This window comes from Mercenaria mercenaria, chromosome 2, assembly GCF_021730395.1.
Source record: "Mercenaria mercenaria strain notata chromosome 2, MADL_Memer_1, whole genome shotgun sequence".
Taxonomy (NCBI): domain Eukaryota; kingdom Metazoa; phylum Mollusca; class Bivalvia; order Venerida; family Veneridae; genus Mercenaria; species Mercenaria mercenaria.
In genome coordinates, this window is record NC_069362.1 from 98,269,086 (window position 1) to 98,291,671 (window position 22,586).

Genomic DNA, 22,586 nt, shown 5'->3' on the forward strand with positions numbered 1-22,586 from the left:
TTATAGTGTTTTGTTTTTTGTTTGCCTCGTTTTAATACACCCATCTGAAAGACGAGACATATAATGGGAACACCCTGGGTGGGCGGTGTCCACAATCTTTATCCAGAGCATTACTTCTTCATGCGTGGAGGGATTTTGATGTAGCCTGGCACAAATGTTCAACATCATGAGACGGAGTGTCGTGCGCAAGATCCAGAACCAGGTCTAAGGTCAAGGTCACACTTAGAGGTCAAAAAAAAGAGGACTGTTCGGAGCATTTCTTCATGTATGGAGGGATTTTGATGTAACTTGGCAAACGTATTTACCACCATTAGACAGTGTGCCGTGTGCAAGAACCAGGTCCCTAGGTCAAAGTTCAAGGTCACACTTAGATGCTAAAGGTCAGATACAAGAATGACTTTGTCCACATTATTTCTTCTTTGTGCATGAAAGGATTTTGATGTAACTTAGCACAATTGTTCACCATCATCAGACGGAGTGTCATGCGCAAGAAAAAGCTCCCTTAGTCTAAGGTCAAGGTCAACTTGAAGGTCAAAGGTCAGATACAAGACTGACAACTTTATCCAGAGCATTTCTTCTTCATGAATAGGGGGATTTTGATGTAAACTGGTACCATTGTTCACCATCACCAGACGGTCTGACATGCACAAGAACCAGGTTTAAGGTCAAGGTCACACTTAGTGGTCAAAGGTCAGATACAAGAATGACAACTTTACAAGCTCTCGATGGGCGTATTTTGTGACTATGGCACCCTTTTTTCCATATGAGATACAATCGTTACAATGAGTCATGTGATACGGGATGCTGGAAGTGTTTTATTTTGTTATGAGCCTTCGGCTCAGGTAAGCTATTTGGATCAATGAATGTCTGTCCATTCACATTTAGTTTGTTTACACTCTAGCATCCACAATTTTGAAGCAATCTTAATCAAACTTGGTCACAAGACCTCAGATGAGTTTGATTATGGGCTAGATCCGATCAGTATATTTAGAGTTGTGTGCCCTTGATTGACAAAATTTGATCTGAATAGTTTGTCACCGACATTTTGCTGACACAGAACTTTTCTTAATTTGATAATATTTTAATGGAGTAAATGCATATATCATTTTGATTCAACGAATTCAGTTTTTACCGTTAAAAATACAAACGAATATAACTTCATTAATTGACTACAACACCAACATTTTTGTCAGAACCTTTATGCTAGTGTGTGTAGTGAAAACCAAGCCGTGAAACAAATATATTATGTTATATCTTTTGTGAAGCGTGCACTTTTAATGACATTTTATTATACACCTTCGCAAGAAAAGGGGCAAGGTTTTCCTTCATCTTATTTTATGCAGTATTAAACCCATACGTATGCTTGCGTCGTGATCAGTATATGTTCTCATCTGGCGCTTTATGTAACAGTTAGTTTATGTAATATATATATTTGATTGTCCGATGAAGCTGTTTTAGACTATTTTCAGCAATTTGCATACAAGACAGTCAAATGTCTTTCAAATGTTCAAATTTAAATAGATCAATTTTTGATCTATTCTGTAACACACAGCCGCGCACCACTATAATTATATCTTCATGGAATTGATATACTAAAGAACAACAGTTAGTGCATTGTAAATTCTTTATTTTCAGTTTTAGTTCTAAATATCATACATTTTTTAAATACAGTATTATTTGACCTAAAATATCTGGGGATTAGATAACATAGACTAAATTCAAACTGATTTGCACAATTTGCCGTTTTACCTGTATAACATTTAACAGTTATTTACATACACTTTATTATAAATGTGAACCGATCTTTGCTTTTCTTTAATATGAATACTAAATCCATTTATTGTCAAAATTATGTATAGTCTATCAAGTAGATCTGTCAGATGTATATTGAAAAGCGCAGAGTATGAAAATTTAGAATAAAAGGTAACTTTGATTTATTTTTCATTTGAAAACACAAGTGTTATGCTATTTCCTGCATGATATAAGTAAATCTGTTCACCAGAAATACTTATAATGTAATTTTACAGATCTTGTTTACCAAAGTGAGAAACCCAGACATATAAATTAATCGACCATTTATATTTACCCTACATATGCAAATGAAGCTGAAGAAACGTGTTGGTGAAAATGATAGCTGATCATTCTAAGACGATTGTTGTCAGTTCAAAATGGCGAGTCATAGTGATGAAACATGGGTGTATCAAGCACGAGCCTTCTTATTTAACCTTTACCCTGCTAAATTTCTAAAATGGACTGGTTCATCATCCGCTTTCAGCAAAGGGATTTTCACTGAAAATTTACTTACTGACTGACTGACGTCCGTGCAGGCTGATCGTGGTCTGCACTGGTCGCAAAGGCAAAACCACTTGCCGCCAGCAGGCTGAAGGTTAATAGTTAAAGTTTAACATTGTCATTATGCGCGTAATTATTTCTACTGCAGTTTGGATGATGTCTAATAAATTGGTCATTTATTTTGACTTACCGAGGAATGTCCCCTTTTACAGGCAACATTTTAAGGAATTTTCGGAGGAATTACAAAGTAATAAGTTGTTTGTCTGATGCTTAAGTGAAAGTTTTTGATAAAATATGTTATAACAAGAGTTAGTTTTCAAGAGATTTAATATTTTTCGAACGGTATGACACGTAACCTTGATAGAAGTCGTCGTTGCACTAATATACAGGAAAACGGACAGAAAGAACAAAATAATTGCGATATAATCAAGTGAGTTTTAAATTAGGGTAATAATAATAATTCCCAATGTCAGAAAATAAAAAAAAGTATGTTTGTCCTTCAATTAGTTCAAGGCTACAGCTCATTGAAGAAAACTTGGCTGGATCCGCTTATAATGGTTTACTGTCTACAATATCATGCCAGTCATTCTTATCCTATAATGAAACCGTGAAACCGCCTTATACTTCAATAAAAATATGTACAACTCAGTAAACTAAATATTCTATCAGAATTCACAATTTTCAACACCTGAAGAGTCGTAACAAAAATTAACTTCCCTGAAATGTGTATAGGTAGAGTTTAAATAATTTAAAAGCATTAAAATATAAATCTTAATCAAAATTTTATGGAATATAAAACGGTTTCATGTAACTACATGAAAATTTGTGCTGTGAACGTAATAAAACAAAAAAAAAAATTACGTACTCAGCAAGATGTTTTATTATTAGCAAAAACCAGTATTTTTGCATTCCGATATTGCTGTTAACGCAATCTATCTATTGTAATTTAAGTTAGGTTCAGAGTTACCCAGTTTTCACTTTTTTACCATCAGCGTAAAATATTTTAATAAAGGGATAACACATGTTTTTTCGTGTTATAACATCTGCAGAATCCAGAGGGATTGGTGCCCGAGCCCGGTAGGGCGAGGGTACCAACGTTTCCCGAGGAATTCTGAAGATGTTACAACACAAAATGAACATGCGTTAACGTTATTCTAGCATAAAACGCGTAAAAACTAATAAACGAATAAATTATCCCTTAATCAATTAACATCATTAAATTTCCAGGACATGCGTGGGAACTTCTACGTTGTTTTTTGACGTTGACGTCATATCCTTTTGAATTATCCGATTTGGGGCCGTAATGTCTTTACGCTTTGCCACGGAACGCGCATATATAAAAATGTGTTTTAACAGCACGTGAACGCGAGAATCTCTCTGTTAACATACGTTTTCTCTCCTGTTAAAACACCCCCGCAAAGTGACAAGAACATCAGTTTTATGCTAGAATAACCAAGTGCGTTGCATGTCCCCTGAAAACGTCTTCGGTAATACACTTAGAAAGGGTCACCAGATTAGTTTTGGCTGGTACACAAAAAAAGTGAAAGTGAATATATCCAAATAAAAATAAATCTCTTTTATAACCATTTTTGTAAATATTCAATTAGAAATATTCAAGATTTCTGTAGATATATGGGTTTATCTTTATCATTTGAGCCGTGCCATGAGAAAACCAACATAGTAGGTTTGCGACCAGCATGGATCCAGACCAGCCTGCGCATCCGCGCAGTCTGGTCAGGATCCATGCTGTTCGCTAATGGTTTCTCCAGTTTCAATAGGCTTTAAAAGCGAACAGCATGGATCCAGACCAGACTGCGCGGATGCGCAGGCTGGTCTGGATCCATGCTGGTCGCAAACCCACTATGTTGGCTTTCACATGGCACGGCTCATTTTATCTGTTTCAAGCCTTTTTTTTTTGTTTCATATATTATAAAATCATGTTTCAAAGTCTTCTTCAATTGTGTTTTCTATCCAATTATAGAAGTAGTCAACATTTGTGTAAACACCCGGGTATCTTATATCACCACATTGATAACCAAACGACACTATGCCCGCTTGCATCCAGTGGTTGTCATGGTAACAAATAAGTGGTCCGCCGGAATCGCCCTGAAAAAAAGACAGTATAATTACAAAATCATCAAGTTATTGGTTACTTCCAGTTGCTCAAACAAAACTATTTCTTTAGAAAAAAAGTTATTAGAAAGTCAGTCAGTAAAAAGCAAAATTTACTGCACGCACGAAAATGCATTTTTCTGACGCCTAAATTATTCAACAGTCTGAAATATTTGCATTTTATTGGTAATATATGTATTTTGATTTCATTGATTTTAAATGACTTTAATATCTGCTTGACCTGTCATTGCGCTTTTGCGTATCCACAAGTATTATTATAATGCTAAATTTGTATTCACATCAGTTTTAAATTACGCAAATTCCATTCTTATTCTGATGCACAACAAATCGTTTATTATTATTTCCTACAAATGCAATTGCTCACAAATCGAGAGTGCTATTAAGTGCACCAGTCTTTATCGGGCCTGCCTTTATTACCGAATCCGATTAGCGCAATAGCGAGCCTGTCTTTATTACCGAATTCTGTTAGTGCAGTAGCGAGTCTGCCTTTATTACCGAATCCTATTAGTTCAACAGCGAGTATGTCTTTATTACGAATCCTGTTAGTGCAGTAGCGAGCCTGCCTTTATTACCGAATCCTATTAGTGCAATGGCGTACCTGTCTTAATTACCGAATCCTGTTAGTGCAATAGCGTACCAGTCCTTATTATCGAATCCTGTTAGTGCAATAGCGAGCCTGGTTTTATTACTGAATCCTGTTAATGCAGTAGTGAGCCTGCCTTTATTACCGAATCCTATTAGTGCAATAGCGAGCCTGTCTTTATTACCGAATCCTATTAGTGCAATAGCGCACCAGTTTTTATTACCAAATCCTGTTAGTGCAATAGCGAGCCTGTCTTTATTACCGAATCCTGTTAGTGAAGTAGCGAGTCTGCCTTTATTACCGAATCCTATTAGTGCAATAGCGTACCTGTCTTAATTACCGAATTCTATTAATGCAGTAGCGTTACGAATCCTGTAAGTGCATTAACGCACCAGTCTTTATTACTGAATCCTATTTTGCAACAGCCCACAAGTTTTATTACCGAATTCTATCACTGCAATAGCGTTACAGTCTTTAAAACCGAATCGTATTAGTGCAATAGTCCATCAGTCTTTATTACTAAATCATGTTAATGCAACAGCGCACCAGTCCCTAAAAGTGCTATAGCGCACCTGTCTTTATTGTCGAATCCTATGAGTGCAATAGCGACCGAATCCTATTAGTGCAGTAGCGTACCTGTCTTTATTAACACACCAGCCTTTATAACTGAATCCTTTTGTGCAACTGCCCACCAGTCTTTATTACCACTGCAATAGCGTTACAGTCTTTACTACCAAATTCTACTAGTGCAACAGCGCAGCAGTCTTTACTACCGAATCTTACTAGTGCAATAGCGTACGATTCTTAATTACCGAATTCTACTGGTGCAATAGCGCACCTGTCTTTCTTACCGAATTCTTTGCCGAATCTTATTTGTGCATTAGCGCACCTGTCTTTACTAATGAATATAATGAATACTATTAGTGCAAAGATGCACCAGTCTTTATTACGGACTCCTAGTAGTGCAATAGCGCATCTGTCTTTATTACCGAATCCTATCAGTTCAATAGCGCAACAGTCGTTCATCACGAACTCCCGTCGGTGTAATAGCGCACCAGCTGTTCCTTAATAAATCCTTATATTTCGCGTTTCTACCACTACTAGGATGCCGTTATACTAGTAAACGACGAGGAAAATTGATTAGAAACTATAATAGGATAAAAACTGTTCATTAGCATTCCTCTTTATTAGCAGTTTTGAATGTTTAACTGCTGCTGGAAATATTTTCCTTCGGAAGATAGAGAATCGAGGAGGGCTTACCATTGACTCAATTTGTCGTTGATATTATCCATAAATGAAATATTAAAAAAAAGTCTCCTAAAAGAATTCAGCTTTGAATTAATCTGTATTTGAGCCGCGCCATGAGAAAATCAACATAGTGGGTTTGCGACCAGTATGGATCCAGACCAGCCTGCACATCCGCGCAGTCTGGTCAGGATCCATGCTGTTCGCTAATGGTTTCTCTTATTGCATTAGGCTTTAAAAGCGAACAGCATGGATCCTGACCAGACTGCGCGGATGCGCAGGCTGGTCTGGATCCATGCTGGTCGCAAACCCACTATGTTGGTTTTCCCATGGCACGGCTCATTTGATTTTTCAATAAGACACTATACCCTGCAAGAATCCACGCCCGTCTGGTCGGCTCTGGCACATATAACAGAATCCTGAATGGAGACAAATTGTTTCGCCTCGTCGTCATCTGGTAAACTTTCGTAATTTTCTCTACATTCGTCCCTGGGCACGATATCCAACTCGGCCGAGTTTGGTAGCTCTACGCCAACGCCATCTGGAGCATGAACACATCTATATTTACAGACTAGTGTAGACAATTATTGTTTCATGATATTTAAAAAAAACGTAACAGTGAACACATATTATCAAGTAATTTCAAATAATGTACCCTCTTCCCTGTCATGCCGCGAGAGTTACTGTATGTGGAATGAACTGAATTTATAGATTTATCTAAGATTTTATTTACTTAATTGCATGATTTGTTTTGGAAAGATACACACCGTCGTCAGGACCTGTATCAGAGTGGAGCTCGAGTCTTTCGTAAACTTTCGAGACTGACAAACCATGCAATGTTTTAATACTTGCCGATTACCGAGGGTATTTTAGTATTTGTTGAAGTTTTACATTATTAATTTAGCAAAACCGGAAATTCCATATCAGACGACCACCAAACTGATATTGGCTGACAAGATAAATGAGTAGGTAATGTGACGTCTTGTAACGAAAAGTATACGGGATAGAGAACTGTAAGTCTCACATTTGTCCTCGCTTTTAAAAGCGATATACCATCTTTTGTAAATGATTTTTTTTAAATATAAGGTCAAACAACCAGTTACTCTTCAAAAAGCTGAAAAACTTCAAAGATAAAATAAATGCATTACCAACGTCTAATAGTCCCCATCCGGTAGTTAGGCACGTGGTACCGTCAGGGACGGTAAAGTTTGGTTCTAAACAGATAGTGTTTACGTAATCAGATAGTGTCACAGGATTGCTCAGTTTTAATAACACGATATCATTCAAGATTGGGTGGTCATAAGCAACTGAAAAAAAGCAACAATCTGAGTGCATATTTTAATACTAAAGGATACTGTTATGCCGACTGAAGGAAATTAAACTTTATTCAGTGTTATTTACAAATTTTAACGATATAATATGAAAACATGTATTTACATTATATCCGAAAGACATAGGGCAACTATTAATCGGGGGTAAATAGTACAAACTATAGGTATGCAAAGCGATATGTATATACTAACGGATAAAGTCTGGATGCTTGACGATTTTATCAATGTCAACAAACTGTTCTGTTCCATCCATGATGCCCTGGTAGTGTTCACCAAATACAGCCACCCAATTTTCCTTGTCTGAGAGACCCTCACCAGCCATATCACTGAAAACAGGTTTATTTTTTTATATAAAATATATGTTATTATAAGAATTTGGCGGCGGTCTTGATTAGTTTTTCTTTTAAGAGCGTCAGGTAAATGAAATCTTTAAGTCAATCCAAACACATCACTCCATGTTAGGAAAGTCAGATTGTGATTTAACCTTTGGCAATAGTGATGGGCAATGGACTCCATATTTACTGCTATATGACACTCTATGCTGTGTTGATATTGATTACAAGTGCAATTGAAATTCGTATCTAATAATCATTCTTCCCAGCTGAATGAGAATTCTTCATTATTAACAAAAAAAAACAAACAGCAACTGCATCACCAATGTTGTTGTTAAGGTTGCATGGGAAAATAGAAACTATATATATATCATTGAAGTTCAATTGCCAGCTGACTGACTGTCCCACAGGTTTCCGTTATAACTTACTCAAAACAGTGAGCTGCTGACAGTACCCATTGAGGATGAATGAGAGAGCCTCCGCAAAGATGGGGTAGTCCTGAATTATCCGTAAATTCGTGAGAACTGAGAAAATGTAATGACACTAGCCACGGCCACTCGCCCGGAAGTGACGTAATTCCGCCAACGACCCGCTTTCGGCGATTATGGCGGGCAGAAACTCTCGTCTTTCCACAGGAGTCAAGAGCATCTATAAAAAAATAAAGCAATTAGATATGTGTAAAGTGCATGTGAACACCATCACTACGATAAGAATTAATACAACTGCATTGAGATCAAACACAATTCTAACATACTCATTCAAATAACATGTTTACCTTACATATGTATTGTAAAATTCAAAATTCATAACAAAACATTTTATCTTGCCATCAGCTGACGGGCCGAAATGATCTGCTTTATACGCTATGTCTGATAAAATTTTATTTACCAAATGCAATCGTCCCGTTCACATTTTTTTTTAAATAATTTTTTTTATCATTTAGATCTTTTTTTATTTTTTATTTCTATTTTTTATTTTGTCATTTACAATTACATTCGTGTCATATAATGTAGTATAATTTACAGGCGGCAATGAAGTTTGCAATAATCAATAAAGTAATTGTATTGAATATTCTGATAAAAGTTGTTGCGCGTGTTACACAACTGCTGAACAAACTGTTCAATACAGATGTATCGCAGTGGTCTTTCGGTAATTTTATTGTTGGATGCATAATAACGGTGCTGTCATGTATAATTTGCATGTATTTTCAAAAGCAACGTCATTTGCGTCACATTACCTGCCACACAATATTACAGGCTTCGATGAACTGAGGTAACTTGGTATTATATGTACAGGAAAGAGGCTATGCAGTGAACTGTTCAACACTAAGAAGCCGAAAGGGTGGGAGCATAGCGACCGATCTCAGTTTCTTAATTCTACTTCACCAGAGTGTTTTTCCAGCTCTTTGTATTAGGCTCTTTCTAACATCTTTCACGGTTATTGTTATGGAAACCTTTATAAACTTCTGGCAAGGTGATAAGTTGAAATAAGAAGACTATAGACTGAATAATTTTGGCGTTATTGCGAGTAGTATAGGCAGCGGTTTGATTGTAAACAAACGGGCGCCATCTTGGATGACCTGTTACTATAAATAGTAACTCATTTGCATATAAGAATAAATTCACTGCACATGCGCGGCGGCCATCTTTTTTTTTAGAATGACATCATCTTCCTATTTTAAGAATGACTTCACTCTGCTTTTTATATTCCCAGAAGTATATAGAGCTGACTTATATACCTATCTAGGGCGTGTTCGCGCACATTGAGGTCAGGTGCTCAGCCCTAGACGGGAGAAAACTTTAAAACAAAATATTTCAAGAAAATCAAATAAATATTAATTTTTTGAACATTGGATTTATCTATAACCTAATGAATAAATAATTGTATGGTAAACAAAAAAACAAATTTAATGATAATTTAAGCAAAAATTTATTATATTTTTTAATTAAAACCATTAATCTTTATTTAAATAGCTACGTTAGAAGTAACGTTAACTGAAATAAAGTATTACATTTTTGTCAACGATGTTTGCTCCTTGCGTCCACTGACAAATGACTCCAATCATAAGCGTATTATCCCTAAATGCACATGCTCGGACCTATTTTTTACAATGACTTCATAAGCTATATTTAGATAAGGTCATAGTGCATCAAACGTGATCATGGTCAGAATGTCTAGCGTGTGTTGATTTAAGGCCGGATAGACGGACAATAAAAGTAAACATGTCAAAGTTAATCCCTTTAAAGTCGCCACAATGTCTGGCGTTTTTTTATTTAAGAGCGGATACTTTAACAAAAGCGTATTCACCTGTAAAAATTTAATCCCTTTAAAGTCGTCATAATGTCTAGCGTCTGTTGACTTAGGGAAACGGATGCATTAAAAATAGCCTATTGATCTGTCAAAGTTAAACCGTGTATTGAGTACGGGAAGGGAGGCGACATCAGGCCTGGGTCGCATAGGGACCGAAGTGCCTCTTTCATCCCATCAATGATTATGATGTTAAAGATATTTTTCTTAAACAATTGCCACATTTTTTATGACCATCCAGTTTTTTTAGAACCGGTAAAGGACTTTTTAAGAAAGTTGCTAAAATCATCAAAATAAAAAACGTTTTAGGTCCATTTTTACATTTTGGGTATCTGACATTTTTGAAAAGCCCAAAGAGTGCATTTTACTTTAAACTAGGTGCCAACCGGAAATAAAGCCCATTAAAATTTTCAAAGTCATCGTACAGGCTCGGGCCCGGGTACCGTTAAAAGATCTTTTCGAGTAGGTTTCAGAAAATATTTCAATTACGTGTCTATCTCTATCCGTTTTCCAGATATTGGGGTTTTAAAGCAAGAATCATTCATCCGGAAACACCCGGCTTCATGCCTTTTTTTATTAAGATAACCTAGACATGTTGGGATCAAACCGAAGGTCTCGACTAGTACTTTAAGTTGGTACACTCAAACCGGAAGGGGAGATCAATCACGCGTAAAATTCATATATTCTGCGCGTTCTCGAATCTGCACAAGCACAAGCACAAGCACACGCTTTACACACGAGAACACACAGACACACACGCACACGCACATACACACACAGACACACAACACACACCCCACACACACACAACGCACACGCGCAAACACACACCACAAAGCACACGCACACGCGCATCATGCACGCACGCACACACGTACACCCATTAAACAATATATGTAACATCATCAAAATATTCAAAATTATCAAAACATTCGGGCCAATTACCCTAATACACAGATTGTGTCTGCAATTCATTAACAGGTATCACAATAATATCTTCCTTTGTAACTTTACATTTGTCTTCTATAGTTATTACAACAACATCTAGTCTCCGAAATTGAACATGCCAGTTCCACTACGGTGTAGATCTCCAACACATCACACAATATTTTATATTATAATTTGGAACATTTTCCCAGAATTTTAAATTTAACAGAGGTACACTTCAGTAATCGTACAAGTCTATGCATGAAATTCAACCTTCACGGATAAAAGTATTAATATTTTTTGACTTGAGATCGACTTAAGAAAATGTATGAAAGAGAACTGGCCAATGTTGACACTAATACTTTGAAAACTGTAAAAGCGGATTAAATTTCGGTCAATTTTATGATTTTTTAGGAGAAACTTATAGAAAAGAGTATTTTGTGTTATAAAATTTTATAGTCCTTTAGGATACTGTCTTAAGTACAGATAGGTTCTAGAAACCTATTTCGACAATTCTAGGAAATCGTCAAGGGGTTTTAAGAACAGAAATACAGTTAACATTGAACAATCAGTTTTTCCCCATTTCGTGACACACTTTCTATTTCATCAATTCTGAGATGTTATTTCATGTGATAGAATTCATAAAAATCTTTCATTTACATCCCCCATTCTCGATTCGTTTTTTCAACGGTTAACGCGTTATGACGTACAGCGATTTTTAAACCTTTCTTAAACTTTGCAATAAACTCTTGAAACAGGTAGCATTAGAAAGATCTCGTCGCATAGGTTCAGAAAATGTATACATATTTACCTCTATCTAGATCCGTTCTCAAGATATTGGCGTTTAAAGATTGAAGTGACGTCACCTTTTGAGCGGTAAATTCAAATTTCGCAACCAAAATTTTTAAAATGTAATTTCTCCTCTATTTGTGGACCGATTTTAATGACCTTGGTGTCAGACCAAAACGCTTGACGAGAACTAAGTGTTAGTAGCATACAACCGGAAATAAAATCACTCATGCGTAAAATATCGCTTTTCTCCTTTATTACTCAACTGACTATACCCGTGTTTGGTATCCTACGAAAGGTTTTGACTAGTACTATTCCATTGTTTGCACTTAAAGAATATGGGCTCACTCACGCGTAAAATGCGTCAAAGTAAGCTTACCTGATCCTTACACTTTAAGATCAAAAATGACAATGAACGAATTCACAGGGTAAAGTAAAATAAATGAAGTCAGAGCAACGTTCGATTAGTCAGTAAAGGTATAGCAATGCTCTGATTTGGGTAGCGTATGAGCATTTCTGATTGGTTTAATTCTCAAAGAAAGGCTAGCTTACATGTTAAAACTTGTCATACCAACAACTCCTCCTCAACACCTCCTCCTCCTCCTCCTCCTCCACTCCTCCTCCTCCTCCTCCTCCTCCACTCCTCCTCCTCCACCACTCCTCCTCCTCCTCCTCCCTCCTCCTCCTCCTCCACTCCTCCTCCTCCTCCTCCTCCTCCTCCTCCTCCCCTCCTCCACCTCCTCCTCCACTCTTCCTTCTCCCCTCCTCCTCCTCCCCTCCTCCTTCTCCTCCCCTCCTCCACTCCTCCTCCTCCACCACCTCCTCCTCCTCCACTCCTCCTCCTCCTCCTCCTCCTCCTCCTCCTCCTCCTCCACCTCCTCCTCCTCCACCACCACCACCCCACCCCACCACCACCACCACCACCACCACCACCACCACCTCCTCCTCCTCAACTCCTCCTCCTCCTCCTCCTCCTCTTCCTTCTCCTCTGTCCCAAGAAAGTGTAAGAATGGCAAAGAGAATAAAGCAGTGTCTTGTATGAAAATAATTTTACATTTGCTTCACAAATGAATAAGTCCCCTCTATGTCACCAGTCATTCTCTAGGCGCAACGCCATGCTGAGACATAAACGTTATCTCCACGGAAATGATGAAGCCACTGACAGTTTTTCACCGCCATTACAAACATGGGACATCTCAAGAGAGACGACGTTTCAACATCCGTTGTCTATGGTCGTTTCAGGACCTAGTGGTAGTGGAAAAACTGTCAGTGGCTTCATCATTTCCGTGGAGATAACGTTTATGTCTCAGCATGGCGTTGCGCCTAGAGAATGACTGGTGACATAGAGGGGACTTATTCATTTGTGAAGCAAATGTAAAATTATTTTCATACAAGACACTGCTTTATTCTCTTTGCCATTCTTACACTTTCTTGGGACAGAGGAGAAAGGGAAAGGGGGAGGAGGAGGAGGAGGAGTGAGGAGGAGGAGGGGTGGTGGTGGTTGGGTGGTGGGGGTGGTGGTGGTGGTTGGGGGGGTGGTGGAGGGGGAGGGGAGGAGGGGGGAAGGAGGAGTGGGAGGAGGAGGAGGAGGAGGAGGAGGAGTGGAGGAGGAGGAGGTGGTGGAGGAGGAGGAGTGGAGGAGGGGAGGGGAAGGAGGAGGGGAGGAGGGGAGGGGAGAAGGAAGAGTGGGGGAGGAGGTGGAGGAGGGGGGGGAGGAGGAGGGAGGAGGAGGAGGATGGAGAGGAGGAGAAGTGAGGAGGGGAGGAGGAGTGGTGGAGGAGGAGGAGTGGAGGAGGAGGAGGAGGAGAGGAGTGGGAGGAGGAGGAGGAGGAGAGGTGTTGAGGAGTTGTTTGGGATGACAAGTTTTAACATGTAAGCAAACCTTTCTTTGAGAATTAAACCAATCAGAATTTCGTCATATCGCTAGCCAATCAGAGGGATTGCTATAACCTTTACTGATAATCAGAACGTTGCCCCTGACTTCATTTATTTACTTTACCCTGTGAATTCGTTCATTGTCATTTTTTATCTTAAAGTGTAAGGATCAGGTAAGCTTACTTTGACGCTTTTTACGCGTGAGTGAGCCCATATTCTTTAAGTGCAAACAATGGAATAGTACTAGTCAAAACCTTTCGTAGGTACCCAAAAAAACGGGTATAGTCAGTTGAGTAATAAGGAGAAAAGCGATATTTTACGCATGAGTGATTTATTTCCGGGTTTTATGCTACTAACACTTAGTTCTCGTCAAGCGTTTTTTGGGCTGACACCAAGGTCATTTAAAAAACGGTCCACAAATAGAGGAGAAATTAATTTTAAAAATTTTGGTTGCGAAATTTGAATTTTTCCGCTCAAAAAGGGGACGTCACTTCAATCTTAAACGCCCAAAATCTTGAGAACGGATCTAGATAGAGGTAAATATGTATACATTTTCTGAAACCTATGCGACGAGATCTTTCTAACTACCTGTTTCAAGAGTTTATTGCCAAAATTTAAGAAAGGTTTAAAAATCGCTGTTACGTCATAACGCTTAACCGTTGAAAATCGAATCGAGAATGGGGGATGTAAATGAAAGATTTTTATGAAATTTTATCACATGAAATAACATCTCAGAATTTTATGAATAGAAAGTGTGTCACGAAATGGGAAAACTGATTGTTCAATGTTAACTGTATTTCTGTTCATAAAACTCTTGACGATTTCCCAGAATTGTCGAAATAGGCTTTCTAGAAAACCTATCTGTTTCTTAAGACAGAAACCTAAAGGACTATAAAAATTTTATAACACAAAATACTCTTTTCTATAAGTTTCTCCTAAAAGTCATAAAATTGACCCAAATTTAATCCGCTTTTACAGTTTTCAAAGTATTAGTGTCAACATTGGCCAGTTCTCTTTCATACATTATCTTAAGTCGATCTCAAGTCAAAAAATATTAATACTTAATATCCGCTGAAGGTTGAATTTCATGCATAGACTTGTACGATTATACTGAAGTGTACACTCTGTTAATTCAAAATTCTGGGAAAATGTTCCAAATTATATATATGAAATATTGTGTGATGTTGTTGGAGTATCTACACCGTATTGGAACTGGCATGTTCAATTTCGGAGACTATGATGTTGTTGTAATAACTATAGATGACAAATGTAAAGTTACTAAGGAAAGATATTATTGTGATACCTGTTAATGAAGTTGCAGACACAATCTGTGTATTAGGGTAATAGGCCCGAATGATTTTGATAATTTTGAATATTTTGATGATGTTACATATATTGTTTAATGGCGTGTACGTGTGTGCGTGCGTGCATGTATGCGCGTGTGCGTGTGCTTGTGTGTGTGTGTTTGCGCGTGCGTGTGCTTGTGTGTGTGTGTTTGCGCGTGTGCGTGTGTGTGTGTGTGTGTGTGTGTGTGTGTGTGCGTGTGCGTGTGTGTGTGCGTGTGTGTGTGTCTGTGTGTGTATGTGCGTGTGCGTGTGTGTCTGTGTGTTCTCGTGTGTACGCGTGTGCTTGTGCTTGTGCTTGTGCAGATTCGAGAACGCGCAGAATATATGAATTTTACGCGTGATTGATCTCACTTCCGGTTTGAGTGTACCAACTTAAAGTACTAGTCGAGACCTTCGGTTAGATACCCAACATGTCTAGGTTATCTTTAATAATAAAGGCATGAAGCCGGGTGTTTCCGGATGAATGATTCTTGCTTAAACCTCAATATCTGGAAAACGGATAGAGATAGACACGTAATTGTACATATTTTCTGAACCTACTCGAAAAGATCTTTCTAACGGTACCGGTCCCGAGCCTGTACGATGACTTTGAAATTTTAATGACTTTATTTCCGGTTGGCACCTAGTTTATGGTAAAATGCACTCTTTGGGCTTTTCAAAATGTCAGATACCCAAATGTAAAAATGGACCCTAAAACGTCTATTTTGATGATTTTAGCAACTTTCTTAAAAAGTCCTTTACCGGTTCTAAAAATCTGGATGGTCATTAAAAAATGTTGGCAATTGTTTAAGAAAAATATTCTTTAACATCATATCATTGATGGTATGAAAGAGGCACTTCGGTCCATATGCGACCCAGGCCTGATGTCGCCTCCTTCCCGTACTCAATACACGGATTAACTTTGACAGATCAATAGGCTATTGTTAATGCATCCGTCCATAAGTCAACAGACGCTAGACATTATGACGACTTTAAAGGGATTAAATTTGACAGTTGAATACGCTTTTGTTAATGTATCCGCTCTTAAATAAATAAACGCCAGACATTGTGGCGACTTTAAAGGGATTAACTTTGACATGTTTACTTTTATTGTCCGTCTATCGGCCTTTAAATCAACACACGCTAGACATTCTGACCATGATCACGTTTGATGCACTCATGACCTTATCTAAATATAGCTTATGAAGTCATTGTAAAAATAGGTCCGAGCATGTGCATTTAGGAATAATACGCTTATGATTGGAGTCATTTTGTCAGTGGACGCCAAGGAGCAAACACCGTTGACAAAAATGTAATACTTTATTTCCAGTTAACGTTACTTCTAACGTAGCTATTTTAAATAAAGATTAATGGTTTTAATTAAAAAATATAATAAATATTTTGCTTTAAATTATCATTAATTAGTTCTTTGTTTACCATACAATGTATTTATTCATTTAGGTTATAGATAAATCTATATGTTCAAATATAATTAATATTTATTTGATTTTCTTGAAATATTTTGTTTTAAAGTTATCTCCCCGTCTAGGGCTGAGCACCTGACCCTCAATGTGCGCGAACACGCCCTAGATAGGTATATAAGTCAGCTCTATATACTTCTGGGAGATATAAAAAGCAGAGTGAAGTCATTCTTAAAATAGGAAGATGATGTCATTCTAAAAATAAGATGGCCGCCGCGCATGTGCAGTGAATTTATTTCTTATATGCAAATGAGTTACTATTTATAGTAACTAGGTCATCCAAGATGGCGCCCGTTTGTTTACAATCAAACCGCTGCCTATACTACTATTGCGTATAAACTATTTAAATTGATGCGTGGTTTTCAGATTGAAATGGGTTAAGAAACATTTCTTCTTTTATAAATTAACTTGTTAAATATCACATGTGCAGAATATTTTTTTAAAAATAGAGCCAATATTAATAGTTTAACATATACTACGAATGTTTAAAGAGTGGATTGAGAGGAAGATTCCTTACCATGTGGATCCAATGCATCTGAAATAGAAATGACTGGGTTAAACAGAGTTCTTGTCTCTTTGTTGTCAAAAGATTACGTACAAATAAACATGTAATAAATAGACCTACGAAAGCAAAATACAATGCTCAGCAACGAATTCTTTCAACAACATTAGTAGCATCAGCGAGTTTGTATTATCAATATGAGCATTGAATGTTTATGACAAAATGTCAAATACAATTAGAATAATTGTTATAAATACAGTACGCAATGGAAAGAAATTACGTAGTACATTAAATAGAGAGAGTGACAAAATTTGATTAATTTATATAGAAAGAGCGACTTCTCTTCAATGACAGGAAGTAAAATGAGTACTAGAATCCCGAGGTCTATGAAGGTCAAAGGCTGGGAATAAGTAAACGCGAATAGACTACATTGATACTGGTACATGCTCAGGTCTTAATAAAAGCGAGTGTTGTTCTGGAAATAGGTTTTTATATCATGTAAAGTTTCTGAGTTTTGAACACTTCAAACGTATGTCCAGCCATTAAAAAAGCTGTACTTTTAACAGCATAAATGGAGACAATTCAAAACGTCTGACGAAGTATGGACAGCTCTACAGAATCTTTTTTTTTATATGTAAATGGCTCATGATCTTACATCATTTTAAGATAGCGACTTGTTCCTATGAACCATGTCAAACAAACTCACTGTAAGTTTCATTCTCAAATTTTTGAGAACATTTTGCGTCGTGACCGGCCCGATTAGGTCTATACAATATCAAAAGCATGCTTCTTGAAAACCATGAAGATGAAGTTTTCAAAATAAGTACAGGGGTGGTATTATTCTTTCGGATGTAATTTTGGTATTTGCATGATATGTACTAGTTTACGACCGATTATTGACGTTATATCGTGGTCATATCGTGTAAAAACATGGCGTTTACATAACTGAACATTTTTTTTCTAAGTCAGTATAATATATCATACCACAACCATAGAAGGTGACGTGATACTGGTCTGGGTTCATTCTAAGCAGTCGCTCCACGTCCACTTCACGAATATGTACATCCGGGATAGATACATGTTCCGGTTCAGGGCTAAACACCGCTAAACACTGGGCTCTAATAGGGAAAGGATCATCTTCTATTAGCAAGTCGTGATTACCCGGCTCGATTGTAAATACCTGCAATAAGGGATAAGTTGTACGTTATTGTGTTAGGCTATCGAGGTTTGGTCCCCTCTATATATGGATTGATAAGGAAAAGACTACGAGACACAGGAACAAATGGCGAGGAGGCGAAAAACACAACACGAAGGCAAAAGCACTGGATACCAAAGTGTTGTAATAATAACGCGCCTGCACATCTTTTTGTCGCGATTTCGTATCGTGGTCTCATTTCACTACCTCGAGATCTCGTGTCATCATATTTTATGTCATTACCTGTTTTATCGATGTTTTTTAGTGGGTCACCATCAGAAGTATTTTTTCCATCATTTAATTAAATAATTTTTTTTCAAAATCGACTGTTCTGAACTATACGGTTTCCGTTGGGACAATCGTGACCTTTTATTTAATACTTAACCGCGATGCACGATGGTACGATGACGAAAACGCGATGGCGCGATGGTACGATAGTGAAAACGCGATGGCACGATGATGAAATCGCGATGGTGCGATGGTACGATGGTGAAATGTCGATGTAATATCGCGTTTTCATCATCGTACCATCGCGTTTTCACTATCGCACCATCGTGCCATCGCGTTTTAATCATCGTATCATCGTGCCATCGCGTTTTCGATATCGTGCCATCTCGTTATCATCATCGTGCCATCGTGGTTTCACCATCGTGCCATCGCGTTATCCCCATCGTACCATCGCGTTTTCACCATCGTACCAACAATAGATGAATGTATCTCAATGTATTTTGTGAGAAGAAATTTACCATTTAGATTATGCTGTTTTGCAAAATGATTTACAAAATGTTCAGTGCATTAAAACTGTAAAATCTTCAAGGCCACGTCCTTTGTATTTTATGTATGCACGAAAGTAAATAAAACGCTGGGTGTAATAGCCACATGGTATTATTCAAACTCAGCTTGTCATGATGTAGAAGATACATAGTGCAATGTGAAAATGAGATTGTATCAAGCCTGTATTTCACTGACACATATACTGTACCACTGCGCATGATCACCGGAAGGCGATGGTACGATGGTGAAAATGCGATGGTACGGTAGTGATTACGCGATGGAACGATGGTGAAAATGCGATGGTACGATGGTGAAAACGCGATGGCACTATGGTGAAAACGCGATGGTACGATGATGAAAACGCGATGGTACGATGATGAAAACGCGATATTACATCGACATTTTACCATCGTGCCATCGCATCATCGCGATTTCATCATCGTGCCATCGCGTTTTCACCATCGTACCATCGTTGTTTCATCATCGTGCCATCGCACCGTCACATTATTTTTATGTCCCAATTCACCATGTTTATAGTGAGTTTACTACGGAATCCTGTTGAGGCCATTTATAATGTCGCCGTCGCGTTTGTGGGGTCGACACACGACAATTACGAAGTGACACCCGACAATCGCAAACGACGGCGACAATCCCAAACGACAATGTCGCGATATCCACTTTGAAATGTCACCTTTCAAAAGCACGATATATGCAATGTCACTTCGCGTTGTCGAGCGTCATATCGCATTGTCGCTATGTCACTTCGCGTTGTCGTGTGTCGACCCTGCAAACGCGACGGAGACATTATTAAACGACATGCGATAATCTCAAACGACGCTCGACAACACGAAGCGACATTTTCCTAATGTCGTATCGTTTGTCGCGTGTCGCGGGTTTGGGTGAGGGTCGACGCGCGACAATTCTAAACGATACACGACACGCGAAGTGACACTCGACAATACGAAGCGACATTTTCATAATGTCGTATCGCATGTCGCCCGTCTACCGGTGAAAAGTTAAAATATTTCCGTATTTTTCCGTACGGAAAATGTCCGTGTTTTTCATTAATTAACTTCAAATAATTGTAGAATGTTCCAAACACAAGATATTTTAATGTAATAACTTTTATATATTAAATTCAAACAATGTCTAAGCCCGCCCGCTAAGCTCAGTAGGTAAGAGCGTTGGTCTGCGGATCGCGGGGTCGCGAGTTCGATCCTCGGGCGGGGCGTATGTTCCCCGTGACTATTTGATAAACGACATTGTGTCTGAAATCATTAGTCCTCCACCTCTGATCATTCATGTGGGGAAGTTGGCAGTTACTTGCGGAGAACAGGTTTGTACTGGTACAGAACCCAGGAACACTGGTTAGGTTAACTGCCCGCCGTTACATGACTGAAATACTGTTGAAAAACGGCGTTAAACCCAAAACAAACAAACAAACAAAAACATTGTCTAAACGGATATGTAACTTGTATAATTTTACCGCCGACGGTTTCGTCGGAAGACCGTCTCAAAATGTATCAGTTTTCGTGAAAAATATGCATACTTCTTCATATATTAAATAGAGGGGTGGTCCTTGGCTGAGAAGCCATATCTTCATAACCTAAAGTCCGATTTTAATAAACGATACCTTGTTGCAAAGGACAAGTCAGTACCTAGGGAAAAAAGGCCACGTCGGGTTCGAACCCGGTCGGCTAGGGGTCAAGGTCATAGGTCAAATTCCGGCAATATTCTCAAAATATGAACTTGTCAGAGCAGTCAAGACGGTCCTGAAAACCCAAGCACTGCCTTCACTGAGTCCAATGGCAACATTGGAGCAATTCTCACGGCTCCCTTGGTCGGGTCAGCTTAGACCTATGACCTTAACCCCTAGCCGACCGGGTCCGAACCTAACGTGACCTCTTTTCTCTAGGTACTGACTTACTGAAGTTTTTATTAGCAGTTATTTACCCAATAAGCACTTTTTCCTTATTTTACTGCTAATATTTTAAGCCAAAAATGACAAAGTTCAGCAAATGTTCCCGACAGCGTGCCCGTCGGGGAAGAACATTGTTTTTAATATTCGATTAGGCAATACTTCTTATTAAAAGAAATTTCACTTTGATACCTTACTTTTAATGCATTTAATAATTAAATGAAATTGATGAATTTTTCGAAAAAATGCGACCAAGATTAGCCGGTATTTCTTCAAGTGATCACCGGTCGACGCACGACAATACGATACGACATGATGAAAATGTCGCTTCGTATTGTCGAGTGTCACTTCGCGTGTCGTGTATCATTTGGAATTGTCGCGCGTCGACCCTCACCCAACCCCGCGACACGCGACATACGATACGACATTTAGAAAATATCGCTTCGCGTTGTCGAGCGTCGTTTGAGATTATCGCATGTCGTTTGATAATGTCGCCGTCGCGTCTTCAGGGTCGACACACGACAACGCGAAGTGACATCGCGACATTACGAAGTGACATAGCGACAATGCGATATAACGGTCGACAACGCGAAGTGACATCGCGATATATCGTGCTTTTGAAAGCGACATTTCAAAGTGGATATCGCGACATTGTCGTTTGGGATTGTCGCCGTCGTTTGCGATTGTCGGGTGTCACTTCGTAATGTCGCTATGTCACTTCGCGTTGTCGTGTGTCGACCCCACAAACGCGACGGTGACATTATAAATGGCCCCAACAGGATTCCGTAGTTTACCTTTGTTTTCCCATGATGTTCTATTCTATCGTGCGGTCCGAACTCGCAGTTTCTGCTAGCTGCCAGTATAAATGCTGGAATACCCGTAGAATCACCATGAATCATGGAAATATGTACAGACGTCACGATTTTCTCTTTATCAAACATGACCTTCTTCCAGGTGTATTGTTCTTCCGCGTGACTTGGAACCAGTTCTCGCTGACATTCGCTTTTATCTAACATCATAAAATATTTATGTTATTTCCTATAATATAATATGATATGATATGATATGATAATGATAATGATAATGATAATGATAATGATATGATATGATATGATATGATATGATATGATAACGATTATGATTATTATATGATATGATATGATATGATTATGATTATGATTATGATAATGATAATGATAATGATAATGATATGATATGATATGATATGATATGATATGATAATGATAATGATAATGATATGATATGATATGATATGATATGATATAATATGATTATGATAATGATATGATAATGATATGATAATGATAATGATATGATATGATAGATACGATAATGATAATGATAATGATAATGATATGATATGATATGATATGATATGATATGATATATGATAATGATAATGATAATGATAATGATATGATATGATACGATATGATATGATATGAAATGACATGACATGGCATGACATGACATGACATAATATGATATAATGATATAACAGGACATGATAAGATACGATACGATATAATGAATTACATGACTATTTATATAACACG

The 22,586-nt window shown here is 38.0% G+C and overlaps 1 protein-coding gene across 3 annotated transcripts in view; it reads right to left on the reverse strand.

Moving 5' to 3' along the window:
- Positions 1–1,610: 1,610 nt before the first annotated feature.
- LOC123564677 (uncharacterized) overlaps positions 1,611–22,586 on the reverse strand; it is an 82,451-nt gene continuing 61,475 nt past the window's right edge. For all 3 annotated transcript variants that reach the window (XM_045358419.2, XM_045358421.2, XM_045358420.2), the window contains exons 5-12: positions 21,804–22,018; positions 18,107–18,302; positions 17,138–17,155; positions 8,345–8,564; positions 7,777–7,910; positions 7,402–7,560; positions 6,622–6,794; positions 1,611–4,398 (exon numbers count right to left, since the gene is read on the reverse strand). In XM_045358419.2, coding sequence (XP_045214354.2) covers positions 4,228–4,398; positions 6,622–6,794; positions 7,402–7,560; positions 7,777–7,910; positions 8,345–8,564; positions 17,138–17,155; positions 18,107–18,302; positions 21,804–22,018 — 1,286 coding nt within the window. In that variant the 3' untranslated portion in view covers positions 1,611–4,227. The remainder of the gene's footprint in view (positions 4,399–6,621; positions 6,795–7,401; positions 7,561–7,776; positions 7,911–8,344; positions 8,565–17,137; positions 17,156–18,106; positions 18,303–21,803; positions 22,019–22,586) is intronic.